General features: G+C 51.3%; 1 protein-coding gene across 5 annotated transcripts; it reads right to left on the bottom strand.

Moving 5' to 3' along the window:
- Positions 1-855: 855 nt before the first annotated feature.
- On the bottom strand, positions 856-12832 carry ICOSLG (inducible T cell costimulator ligand). Of its 5 annotated transcripts, XM_066370051.1 has the most exons (8): positions 12643-12832; positions 9376-9416; positions 8925-9065; positions 8149-8490; positions 7167-7460; positions 5415-5579; positions 4879-4917; positions 856-3489 (listed from the first exon to the last, which is right to left on the bottom strand). In XM_066370051.1, exons 4-8 carry the CDS (start codon positions 8462-8464, stop codon positions 3464-3466), a joined length of 840 nt encoding a protein of 279 aa, XP_066226148.1. In that variant the 5' UTR covers positions 8465-8490; positions 8925-9065; positions 9376-9416; positions 12643-12832; the 3' UTR covers positions 856-3463. The 5 variants fall into 5 exon arrangements, with proteins under 5 accessions (XP_066226148.1, XP_066226144.1, XP_066226145.1 ...); XM_066370047.1 differs by lacking the exon at positions 8925-9065 and having other exon boundaries at positions 857-3489; XM_066370048.1 differs by lacking the exon at positions 8925-9065 and having other exon boundaries at positions 857-3489; positions 4879-4914.

Genomic DNA, 12832 nt, shown 5'->3' with positions numbered 1-12832 from the left:
CAGGAAGCCTGGGCTCTCTTATCCCAACAGGGGACTGTGGCAGAAGCCCCCTCCCCAGAGCTCAGGCCATACCCCTACCCCAGACAAGCAGGTAGACAGGAGACCTCTGGATTCTTGACATTAAAGACCCATTGGCTCCTTAGACAGGGGTCCAGCCCACATATTTAGGAGCTACCTGACCCACCCTTCTCACAGAAGTTCCCCAGATTGTTGCCTCTCCCTGATTAAGCAGAACCAATATGGATTTGAGGAAAAGTGTCAACTACCTACCAGTCACTAAGGAGACTCTCCAGGTGAGAATCTAGGACGGGGTCCCCAAACTTTTTACACAGGGGGCCAGTTCACTGTCCCTCAGACTGTTGGAGGGCCGGACTATAAAAAAAAACTATGAACAAATCCCTATGCACACTGCACATATCTTATTTTAAAGTAAAAAAACAAAACGGGAACAAATACAATATTTAAATAAAGAACAAGTAAATTTAAATCAACAAATTGACCAGTATTTCAATGGGAACTATGCTCCTCTCACTGACCACCAATGAAAGAGGTGCCCCTTCCGGAAGTGTGGTGGGGGCCGGATAAATGGCCTCAGGGGGCCGCATGCAGCCCATGGGCTGTAGTTTGGGGACCCCTGATCTAGGATATAGACCAAGGGGCAGGCTGTCCTGTGTTAGATTCAGGGAGTACTGATATGCTGGGGCTGCCAAGAGTGTAACTATTGAAGGAACAGGGAGTGCTGATATGGCCCCTGCGAAGCTGAGAACAAAGAAGGTCAATGAACCTTATCAGAAGTTTATGTTTGAAATTCACCATTAAGCTAAAACCGGCCCCTGTTGCTATGCTGCGTGCGACCTCCCTAGCCAATAGCTAAACTGCCACATCTGCTTCTGTATTATGCTTGCTCACTTAGGATATATAAGGACCTGGCTGTAAGCGCCAGGTGCGGCTTCTGTTTGCAGCTCCTTGTGAGTACGGTGTCTCCGGACATCTTGGGAGTTCGCCCCTGTGCAGGTTAAACTGGCCAATAAAGTAACATCTTAACTCCTGAAAGTCTCTGACGTTTGTTCTGGTACCCGGTGGATGCTACATCCTGGTCAGGATGCAGCAGAGGGCCTAGTGCAGACGGGGGTGGGGACAAAGATAGGGTGGGCAATGACCATTGTGGGTCAGGAAGACCACAGGGGGAGGGAGAAGACCATCCCTCTTCAGCTCCTGATGAGCCTTTGGGCTGGGTGTGGGCTGGTCAGTCACCAAGGACAGAATTATCCCAGGCCAGATGACAACACTGCCTTCTTCATGGAGGCCTCCTCTGCATAGCTGGGCTTCAGGGGAACAAAGCTGACACACTGCCTGGGGCCATGGACGGGTACAGCAGGGCACCTTGCTCTTGAGGTGCCCAGGCGTGGAGGATGTTCTAAAGCCACAGTTGCTCACCCTACAGTGGGACAAAATGAACTAGCCATGGTGGCCAAGGTCATAGGGACCATCTGAGCAGCAGGGGCCAGTAGGCAGATCTGGTTCCAGACGCCTCCCCGTACAGGAGGGGAACCAGAGGCACGGGAACAGTGACAGGCTCTGGTCATGCAGGCAGCTGCTTTCTGCCTGTCCCCCTGCCCAATCACTAATCTAGGCTCCACCTCAGGGGGTGCTTACTGCTCACCGACCATGTGAGGGGCAGGCAGTGCAAGAGCCGTAGGCATCCAGAGACCAGGATTCCAACAGCACTGCCAGGTGCCCGGGGTTCTTGTGCCCCACCTGGCTGGTTCTGAGTGTGGTGAGAGGGGCAGATTCCAGCCTCTGTGAAGTGTCCATCTAGGGGCTGTGCTGGGAGGTAGGAGGCTGATGGCCCTGACCTAGGACGCTCACAGGACTGACCCTGTTAACCATAATGTCCTTCCGAGACCCAGTGTGGATGGGGGGTGAGAAGCAGGGGTTCCACTTGCCCTGTCCACCCTGCGAAAGTGGCTTCAGAGGGCAGGGATTCACCCTGCACTAACCTTCGGGGGACACTTCTCTGCGGTGGGCCATCTGTGTGTTTTCGGGCTTGGAGCTGCGTCCCCACCTACTACACACCAGAGGCCAGTAGGGGCTCCCCAATAAGACAACTAAAATGTCTCCAAATCTAGCCTAGTGTTACCTGAGGGACAGAACTCAGCTCCCCCAGGGTGAGAACCGATGGGGCGAGGCAGGGACCCCAGACTGCAGTAAGGAGAAACTGAGCTGAACAAAGCCACTGACATAGCTTATATCTTATATTCTCTTCAACTGGGTTTGTGGGACCAGGTGTCAAACACGGACACTCAGTGGTGTACAGCACAGGCAGTAAATGATGGTGGGTGAGGAGCCGGAGCCAGCCTAGGGGACACGGAAGTGCGCTGTGTCCTACTGGCCAGTCCGTCTTCCCTGGCCACGGGAGGGGACCAGCAGCGAGGTGAGCATGGAAGCGTGGCTTCGGCTGTCCAGGAGCCCCAGGTCCAGGTCAGCACAGTGCATGGAGAAAGCATGAGGGGCAGCCTCTCCGGGCCCAGGGGCAGTGGGGCAGAAGCAGGGAAGGACAGGCACCACACGCAGTGCTTCTTTGCTCCAAAGGCATTAGTGGCCCTTTTGTCCTTCTTTAGGGTGACACATAATGCTTTTATGTTAAAAGTCTGGATAGGTCCCTCATCCCACTAATTTAAAAGCTATGTGAGGGCTTTTTGTTACAAAAACAAACTAAGGATTTCTTGTGATAAATGCTGCGCTCGGCTTTACCACGGAGCCTGGTCCTTACTTCTGCCCCAAGTCCGGGTCTGGGGCGCATCAGTGCTGAGTAGCCACAGGCAGAACCACAGGTCCCATTCTCCTGTGTGCATACCTGGGTTAGCTGGCAACCCTCTTTGCAGAACCTTCTGGAAACATCAAACTCAAAATTCATTCCAGGCAACAACCTGTACCGCTGCCCGTCCCCCATCACCTGGGGGGCCTGTGGGCTCCGAGGAACCCAGCGTTTGAGGGGAGGTCTCCATCAGACCATGCAAGTTTTCAGGGGAGGTCGGGCAAGAGGCCATGGGCGACAGTGTGGGCAGTGACAAGGAGCTGCCCAGCCCCTACTTTGAGGATACGACTGTGTGTGCTGAAAGGCTGCCACACTGCCGGGACTGCCCTCTCCATCCACGTCATGGTTCCACTTTGAAAGACTTTGGTAGTCACATGTCCAAGCCCGTGTCTGTTGGAAACACATGATCTTGAGTCAACCCTCCTGCTGCAGAGCCCAAGTACGTGGGTGCCAGCAGCAACCTTCTTCACATGAAATTCCATTGTGCTTTTATAGGACGGAAACCTAGCTTTCCCCCAGAACAACCGAGGTTGAGTTTTCTTCCCAGTGAGTATCCCAGAGGCAAGCGAGTCTTTCAGTGTTGACTGTTTCCTGCATGTGGGACACATACACCGGCAGTCACTGGAGTCCTATGGGCACCCTCCATCAACCTCCACCCAGCAGAGGCTGTCCTGGAAGAGAGTGGATACCTTCACTTTTCTTCTACACAAACATCTCCTGTCGCTCTCAGAACCCCTCGCCCCACAGTGTGCATCTGGGACAGAGAGGAGCTCTGAGGACTCTGGGGCTGGTGGTAGGAAGGAGCCATCTCGAGGTCCCTTTCTGCTGTGTTTGGCAGCGAAGGTGCAGCACCCGCTCACGTAGGGTCACACAATGTGTCCCAGAGCTGCCGGCCCTTTTGAAAGGGCCTCCCTCAAGGACAGGGCAGTACCCAGCACATTTTCTCTGGGGTCAAGTACATTCTTTCCAGGGGAAGCCCCTGCACGTCCCCTCCAAGGCAAGGGAGGCTATGTGTCCATGAAGCTCCTTGTTAATGGCGCAGGTGGTGCTGATAGTCCCCCTTTGCCACCAGCCTGATGGAGTCAATTCTCAAGCTGCCATCTGACATGCCTCTTGGTGGCATCTTACAGAAGAAGCCTTGTCCATGTCCTAGATGGGGAGTTCTTGTCAAACGTGGTCTTGGAAGGAAAGAGAAGAGAGAGGAATGTGAAATGCTGTGCCTGCTCACTTTCACTTTAGAGGCAAAGAGATTTTCTCAGGACTCAGGAGGATGAAACCAAGGGGTTCTAAACAGCAGCCTGCAAACAGTGTGCTTCCCTGGACTCTAATCGGCAGGCCCCAAGTTTTTAGTAAGCTGTGTTTCAGAGTTCTCTGAAATTGCCTTGCATGGGCCCCAGGACAGCCAACGTGACCAGGCCCACATGGGTGACAGGTGGGCCCACCCTCCCGTAGGAGGAGAAATGGGGCTCAGACAGGAGCAGGTGTTTGCCTAAGGTGTCGAGTGAAGGCTGGCTGACTGCAAAGCTACTCACAGCCCAAGGCACCTGCTGGTGGGAAACTGGAGACTGTCGGTGAATATTTTTCCCAGGTTGGGATGTGAGTTGCATTGACCTTTGCTCCTGGGACTGTGGGGTGCTCAGCTCCCCCACAAAACACCACTGTTCTGTTAGGAAGGGCTCAGTGTCTGAACTCACTCGAGACCCTTGTAGGGATGGGGCAGGAGGGTGGGGCGTGTGCACGGAGGCAGTGAGGTTGGAGAATGGCAGTGTGGTGGAGGTGCCAGGGGTCCTACTTAATCTCCTTGCCCCAAGTACTTTTGGAAAATTTCATAACCCAATGTCAGCAAGTGGCGATGTGGACAGGACTGTGTTCCGAAGGGGGCTAGTGGAAAATGCCTTCACTGGGGGTTTCAGTATCTCTGAAAATGGAAGCACCTATGTCCTAGTCACCAAATATTGCTTCTGCCAAGTGGCAAACTTGAGAAAGCGGCTATCAAGCTGCCTAGGCCCAGGGAACCTGCATGTTTTCTTCCTGAGCCTCCACCCCCTTGGCAAACTCACCAGTGAGCTCCAGCTCTGATCTTGAAGCCTGGGCACCTGTTGGAACAAACCAGAAATGCTCAGCAAAGGATGGGGAGAGGCCAACCTAAAACCCCCAGCAGCCCAAGGGCTTGGGCCAGGACCAGACTCACAGGGCAGGGCTCTGCAGGCCACAGTACTTTCAGGGCAGGTGCTTTGTAAGAGGTAAGTTAGAAAGATGCTTTTTGCCCCAGACTCAGGGAGTCCTCAGTGGCCTGGTCAATGTGCAGCTCAGCTTCCACAGAGATGAATGCCATCCTGACCTCTAGGTTCAGTGTCCATCCGTCCCAACCCACACCTGGGAGATGGTGTCAGGAACGTGGAGTGGAGCCTCAGACCTCGGGCTTCCACAGGCAGAGCTCTGGTGGAGCTATGTATGGTCAAGGTGTTAGTGCCATTAAAACTGCTCTTAAAATGCAACCAATTCCTTGCAGAGCTTCTAAACATCTTGAAAAGGCAAAAACTCTGACTTCCTCCAAATAAATACCAAGCATGTACACATGCACCCCAGCTGGTACCTGCATAGCTCCAGTGGGGACACTGGCCCCTGCACGCCCAGCCCACAGCTATTGCCACAGCCACAATCAGCACAGCGAGCACGGCCACCACGACCCGGTTTCTCAGCGCATACGTGTCACCACCTGGGATATCTGGGTTGCTGCCTTCATCTTCCTTCAGTGCTCCTACAAGAAAAGGTAAAGTAACCCAAGAGTTATAGGGTAAGGACTAGGGTCTTTTCTCATCTTTAAGAAGCATTAATTCCAAAGAACTCCCCTGATATCATGTTGTGATTTTTAAAATACAAAGCTGAGGGAGAGAAGGGCTTTCTCCTGCAGTGTCACTCCTGCCCACCTGCCCAGGTCCAGCGGCCCAGCCCTTTCTAAAGGCCCACACCTGGGGAGGGCATAGGTTCTTCCTGGCTTTTTACATTGAATTTAATCTTTTTCTAGCTTTATTGCTGACATTTAAAAAAAAGTGAAATTTATATAATGTGAAATTAACCATTTTATGTATTTTTAAAAAAGATTTTTATTGCTTTTAGAAAGAGGAGAGAGAAAGCGAAAGGCAGGGGGAGAGGGAAAGGAGCAGGAAGTATCAACTCGTAGTAGTTGCTTCTCATATGTGCCTTGACCAGGCAAGCCTGGGGTTTTGAATGGGCAACCTCAGTGTTCCAGGTTGACACTCTATCCACTGCGCCACCACAGGTCAGACTGAAATGAACCATTTTAAAGTGAACAATTCAGTGGCATTTAATATACATTCACAATGCAGTACAGTCTCAACCATTACCCAAAATGGGACTTTTTCATCACCCAAAAGAAAACCCATACCCATCAGCAGTCACTCCTTACCTCCTACCCAAGGCCCTGACAATCTCTAATTTACTTTCTGCTTCTAAGGATTTGCCCATTCTGCACATTTCATGTGAAAGAAACCATACAATGTGTGGCCTTTTGTGACTGGTTTCTTTCACTGAGCATGTTTTCCTGCTTCACTCATACTGTAGGTCGGGGCCAGCTTCACACTGTGTGACCTGTGCAGGCTCACGGGGCCCAGGCTCAGAAGGGCCTGTGCTTGGTGTGATGCTCTGCTGCCACCATCTTGGATTCTTCTAAGTCTTGAACAGGGAGCACTGTACTCTTTCCCACTGTGCACTGAGCCCCATAGGTCATGGGATGCAGCAGGCATAGCCCACAGATGCACCTCCACCTTCTACCTCTCATCTCAACATTGGTGACATGAATACAGATTGAGAGCCCATGGCCTTTTACTAAGGAGTCACCTATATGTGGCCATTCCATGGGGAGGCCTCAGGCCAGCAGCTGGGTCCAGTTGGACCCCATAGCACCAGGGGGCCAGTCTTCTTAGGGGGCAGGTGCCCAAAGGCAAAGAGCTTTGGTGGGGGCTGTGACGGTATGGGCTTCAATCCTGATACTGTCGCATCCTAGTTCTGAACTTCTGAAATGTTATATAGCCTTTCAGACCCTCAGTTCCTCATCTGTGAAATGGGTCACCAAATTGACCTCATGAATGAAGATTAAGTCAAGCAGTGTGCATTGAGCACCTAGTCCTTGTGCCTGTCCCCACAGATGTGCTGGATCCATCACTGAATACCTGACATTTCCCTCCTCTCCTTTCTAATCACCTTTCTGATGCTGCTACTGGGTCACCTTCTAGGGGAGCTCTGTCTTCTTCCTGAGAGGATCTACCATCCCCCCAGGGCCACAACCTGGGGTTGGGTTGGTGTGCAGACCCTGGGAAGACCTTACCTGTCTGGCTGCTGACAGTCAGGTTCTGGTGCAGAAGCACGTTCTCGATGCAGCAGCCAACATTCACGTTTGGGGTCCACCGGATCCTCAGAACGCTGACGACGTCATACAACCCCCGCGCGTTTAGGGTGGCTGTGCTGTTCTGCAGGGCCTCATCCAGCAGGCTGTTGTCTGTCCTGTTAATCCAGTACACGTTTGGCCTGGGGTAGCCATCCTTAGACATGCATGTGAAGGTGAGCTCTTCATCCTGGGAGGCATTGCTGGGAGCAATGACCACAGGCATGCTGTAGTTTGCTGCAGGGAAACGGAATGGGTGGTGAGGCATGCCAGGTTCTGAAAGTCAGAAGTGGATAGGTACACAGTGCCCATGGCCAGGTTAGAGGATAGGTGGCCCATTGTGCCCCTGACCCTGGTAGAGAGGCACCTGCAGTCAAGGCAGATGGTCCTGGCCTTGTTCTGCCCCAGAGTCGCCCCTCTCCACCCCAATAGGGGAGTTACTGAACCCGAGGGCTGTGACTGGCACCTACTCCCTGTTCCAAAGAGACTGGTGCATCTAGTGACATGAAAAGCTTGCCATCATCTGAAATGAACACAGCCTATATCTGAACTAAACTGTGCCCTAAGCATCTTGTTTTTAATTTTCTTCTTAAATTCTGATCTCAAAACTGCCTTATAGTACTCCTTCCTAATTTTGTTTTAAAACTCTAGTTTGAGATGAGTTGGTGAGTTCAAGGCAAAGACTCCAAGATTAGGAATATTTCTATGAAATAAGGGAGCTTCAGGTTATGAAAAACTTTCTTAAGAGTTGAATGATGTTTCAACCAATGCAGCTTCATGCACAGTAAAGCAGAAGGCTGCTAACTGAGACTGGGATTTTCTTCATGGGAAGAAACAGGTGAATGAGCCAGAAAATGGGTCTCATTAATGCCAACTCCAGGCCATAGGCTGGGATGAAGTCAGCTGTCAGTGTCGATGCTCTTACCTGCCACGTGCAGCATGACCACAACATGCCAAATCTTCGTTAAGTTCCGAAACACCAGGCAGTTAAATTCCTGTTCGTCTTGAGGGGTGATGTTGTATAGATGTAGAGAGAAATCGCCCTGCTTCATGCTGTCTAGTGACATCTGGGCCCGGTCCTTGTACTCGTCATGGCCCACAGAGCTGTTCCCGGACAGGTAGTAAGCTACACTTTTTGGTTCACCATTAATGTCAATTTGCCAATAAACAAAAAGTTCATTTAATTTGAAACTGTTTTCTTCAGGGTAAATGCAGCTGAGGTCAACGGTGCTGCCCACCATTGCTCTGACTTCAATTTTTTTATTATCTGCAATGATTCAAAAAGTCCAACATTTATTTTCTGAGGTTGACTCCTTGCCTGCAAGGGCAGGGGGTATTCAGGAGACCCTTGCAAACACCAATTCTGACTCATTTCAGTAAATAAAGAAATGTACTCATAACATACTGTAAGAATGCAATATTTTAAACATTCAGAATTTGCAGTAAGCTCCTGCGACGCATTGACTAATATCGATTTCCTGTCGGGATGTGAGAGGCTAGCGCTGGGAGAAGGGGGTGGGCACCGAGACCAAACCGCACTCTTTTTGATACTTCCTGAGAGCTTATAATTAATTAAAATTAAAAAGTTTTTGTAAAAATTTAGACATTTAAAAGAATACATCAGTTTCTCAACAACAGCCTTATAATGCTGCTTGAATTATGTCAAGAAAGACCCACGGGACATGTTCAGTCTGGCTTTACCATCTGTACAAACACTTGGGTGACTGCTGGAAAAGTGGCCGTGTCCCCTGCCCTGCCACTCTCTGAGCTGGAAGGCTCAGCAAGGCCTTAGTCTCCGCTGCCCTTCTGGAAGCCTCCCAGGGCTGAGTAGGGTGAAGAGGCCTGGAAGAAAAGGAAGCTTCCGCTCATCTGGAAAACAGAGGACTGAAACTCATGGAAGGAGGTGCATTCCACCTACATCTAACACATGAGAAAACAGACCAGAGGGTCTGGACATGCGTTCCCTTTGTCGCCTTCAATCCCATGCATGACCCAGGCATGAGGCCTAGCTTCCTCACAGGGGCCCCTGGAAAAGCAAGAAGGGTTGTGTCTAGGCCCTGCTGACAGATACACCCCGTGACCTGAAGGGCTGAAGTCTCCGCACTGAAGGGCTTGGTACTGGCTTCAGGAGGGCGCAGGCTGTCAGACTTACCAGCTCGCAGGCCGCTGAGCAGCAGGAGGAGCAGGCCAGCACTGGAAAGCAACCAGAAAGGCAGGTGAGTCCCACTTCTTCCAGAGGGTGGAGGCTGCTTCTCATGAGCAGGAGAGGGTAACACCCATCACAGAAAAGTGAACAAGTCCACTGACAGCTAGCCCACGGGCGAGGACCCTGCGGCGGATTCATCTACCTCCCTGCCCAGCACAGCACAGCAAGTCCCTGCAACCATCCAGATGCCATGTTAACAACTGCCCCCTGCCCCCCCAATAAAAATGAGTGTGATAAAGGGTAGTGAAAGACACTCCTAAGGCCATGGTCTGTGGATCCCTGGTGCCCTAGCCATGCAGGGATGGATTCCAAGAAATTGTATGAAATAAAGGGCGGAAAAAACACTTTCAGAGTATTTCTAGAGAGCTGCATTTAATTTTTGGGAGCCAGAGAAGCTCTAAGATGCCCAAGTGGCCGTTGGTGAGCTCCAGGACACCCTCTGTAGAAGGCACTCATTCTGAAACCCAATTGGGAGGTTCCTCCCACCAGTGGGCAGCTGGCTGCCAGGATGTCAGGGGTAAAAACTTCCAGAAGGCCTTTGAGGCTTCTGGCACCTCCAACTGGGAGCCTTGGCATCCTTTAGTCTAGCTACCCCCTCCTCTGGCCTCCCAGGATGCCATGTGCCCTGAGCTCTGGACAGAGACCCCTGCTCTACCCCTGACAGCTGTCATCTGACTCTGCACAGAGACATATCCCTTGATACCAGGGGCTCCCCCATGCCCTAACAGAGGCCACAGTGTACAGGTGGGCCTGTCTTCTCTCACTGTCCCTGTTGGGGCCACCATTCCTATTTTGGGGGACAGCTGTGATAACCTCAACCTCCAGTCTTGACCCCTCCAGCCATCTTCCCCTGAGCCAAAGCAACCTTCTGAAATATAGAGCTATGAACACTTCTCTGTGGCCATTTCTCTCCCATGCCCACCCAAGGGCACTCACAAAGCCAGCCCTGTCTGTGCTCAGACTCCAGAGTATGTGCATGTGCCTGTTAGAGCCTTTTCAGGGCACCTGGGCATATGCTCTGGGCTCCTACAGGGGATACAGTATGCCCTGTTCCTGGGTGCTGCCACCTGTAGGCCTCTCTGTACCTTCCCCCTGGACAGTCCTCTGACCTTGTGAGTAGTCAAGCCCTACGCACCCTCCCCTCCCAGGCCCACCATTCCTGCCTGCACCCTGTCACCGCCCTGCCTCCTGCCCCAGCAAACATCCCTTGGGTCAGCTAGAAGAAGGCACAGGGTCATGGTTCCCAGGTGAGGGTGGCAGTGGCTGTGACATTCTAGGGCTTTTTTTTTTTTTTTTTTAGGAAACAGTCTAAACCTACCTACATTTTGAGGACCTGAACAGACACTTCTCCCAAGAAGACATACCAATGGTCCACAGATATATGAAAAGATGCTCATCTTGGCTAGCTATTAGGGATACGCAAATCAAAACTGCAATGAGATACCACTTCACACCTGTTAGAATGGCTATTATTAAAAGACAAGTAATAACAGGTGTTGGAGAGGCTGTGGAGAAAAAGGAACCTCATTCACTGCAGGTGTGAATGGAAACTGGTACAGGTATTATGGAAGACAGTATGGAGGTTCCTCAAAAACTTAAGAATAGAGTTACCATATGACCCAGCAATCCTTCTTTTGAGTATCAACTCCCAAAATTTGAAAACATTTATTTGCAAAGATACATGCACTCCTGTGTTCACTGCAGCATATTCATGGTGGCCAACACATGAAAACAACCAATATGTCCTTCAATAGATGACTGGATAAAGAAAATGTGGTACATATATACAATGGAATACTACTCAGCCATAAGAAATGATGAAATATTGCTGTTTGTGACAACATGGATGGACTTTGAGAATATCATGCTAAGCAAAATAAATCAGTCAGAAAAAGTTAAGAATCATATGATTTCACTCATATGTGGGATAGAAAACTGAAAGTAACAAACAAAAACAATAGAAGGGTGATTATCAGAGGGAACGGGATGTAGGATGTCAAGTAGATGGTGATAGAAGATGATTTGACTTTGGTGGTTGGCACACAATGCAATACACAGATCAGGTGTCATAGAAGTGCACACTTGAAACCTATATAATCCTCTTAACCAATGTCACCCCAATAAATTTAATTTTAGCCTGACCAGGCAGTGACGCAGTGGATAGAGCATCAGACCGGGTTGTGGAGGACTCAGGTTTGAGACCCCGAGGTCGCCAGCTTGAGTGCGGGCTCATCTGGTTTGGGCAAGGCTCACCAGCTTGAGCCCAAGGTCGCTGGCTCAAGCAAGGGGTCACTTGGTCTGCTGGAGCCCCCCGGTCAAGGCACATATGAGAAATCAACCAATGAACAACTAAGGAGCCGCAACGAAGAATTGATGTGTCTCATCTCTCTCTCTCCCTTCCTGTCTGTCTGTCCCTATCTGTCCCTCTCTCTGACTCTCCCTGTCTCTGCCAAATAAATAAATAAATAAATAAATAAATTTAATTAAAAAAAATCAAATAAAACTACTTACATTTCTAACTGGGGAGACTAGGCTATGGGACCCAGATATAGGCAAGCTTTGGGGCTGTGTGTGTAAAACCTGAGGACCAGGTGCCTCACCAGTTTATCAAGAAAGTCACAGGCTGTTCACCCTACGTGCCCTGAGGGTCGTTTTTTGGCAAAAAGCTAGGAACAAAGCTGTCCATCCTTAGGTTGGCAGGAGACCAGGAGTGAGGGCTGGACCTAGGTAACTCCACCTTCCCCAGTTTGGCTCTGTTAATGGGAGAGGGGGAAACCCTTGGTGTGTGGGATGGGAGGCATGCCAACAAACGGCGGGCACCAGCTGACTTTGGGAGTATCACATTCTTCAGTCTAGGCAATCCTCTGGGGGGCGGAGGAGGGAAGTGGGATTGAGTCGAGGAGAGGCAGTAAGCGTTTTCCCTTCCCTTCCCAGGGACGCCGCCCCCTAGCACACCCAAGCACTGCCGTTTGTCCCCAGCGCCGCCTCTGGCCGGATGCCACCGGTCAGCAGGTAACCGCACTCGCAGGCTTTGCCCTATGCCACCCCGCTCCCTGCCGCCAGCCCTCCGCGCTAATCGAATCGCAGCGCCACCAGGTGAGCGGGTCTCCGGACGCGGGTCACCAGGGCACACTGGGTCCCTCCTGGGCACCCAGCTCCCTACTGTGGTGCCTCCTCTCCGACTCCCGCAGGGCCTGACCGATGGCTTCTCACCTTATTATCTTCATGGTGGAAGCGGAGACCTCAGGGCACAGGAGCGTTCGGGCCGCAGAAGAACTCGGAGTCCAGGACTGGTTGCGTGGCTGTAGCCTAGCTCTAACTGCGCGCCCTCAGTGCCACCCAGAGTTCTGAGAAAGAGGACAGTCGCCTGCTGGTGGGACCTTGGTCCCGCCCTCGCCTCCCT

The sequence above is a fragment of the Saccopteryx leptura genome, chromosome 2 (genome assembly GCF_036850995.1).
Source record: "Saccopteryx leptura isolate mSacLep1 chromosome 2, mSacLep1_pri_phased_curated, whole genome shotgun sequence".
Classification (NCBI taxonomy): Eukaryota; Metazoa; Chordata; class Mammalia; order Chiroptera; family Emballonuridae; genus Saccopteryx; species Saccopteryx leptura.
This window is presented reverse-complemented; position numbering and strand designations above follow the sequence as displayed.

Bases quoted from the DNA above. Each gene is read 5' to 3' on its own strand.
- ICOSLG (XM_066370047.1), bottom strand. The intron at 5,580-7,166 runs GTAAGGTCTTCC...CTTTTCTTGTAG, and splicing joins GACTGTCAGCAGCCAGACAG to GAGCACTGAAGGAAGATGAA. The intron at 4,918-5,414 runs GTACCAGCTGGG...GGTTTGTTCCAA, and splicing joins TCCCCACTGGAGCTATGCAG to CAGGTGCCCAGGCTTCAAGA.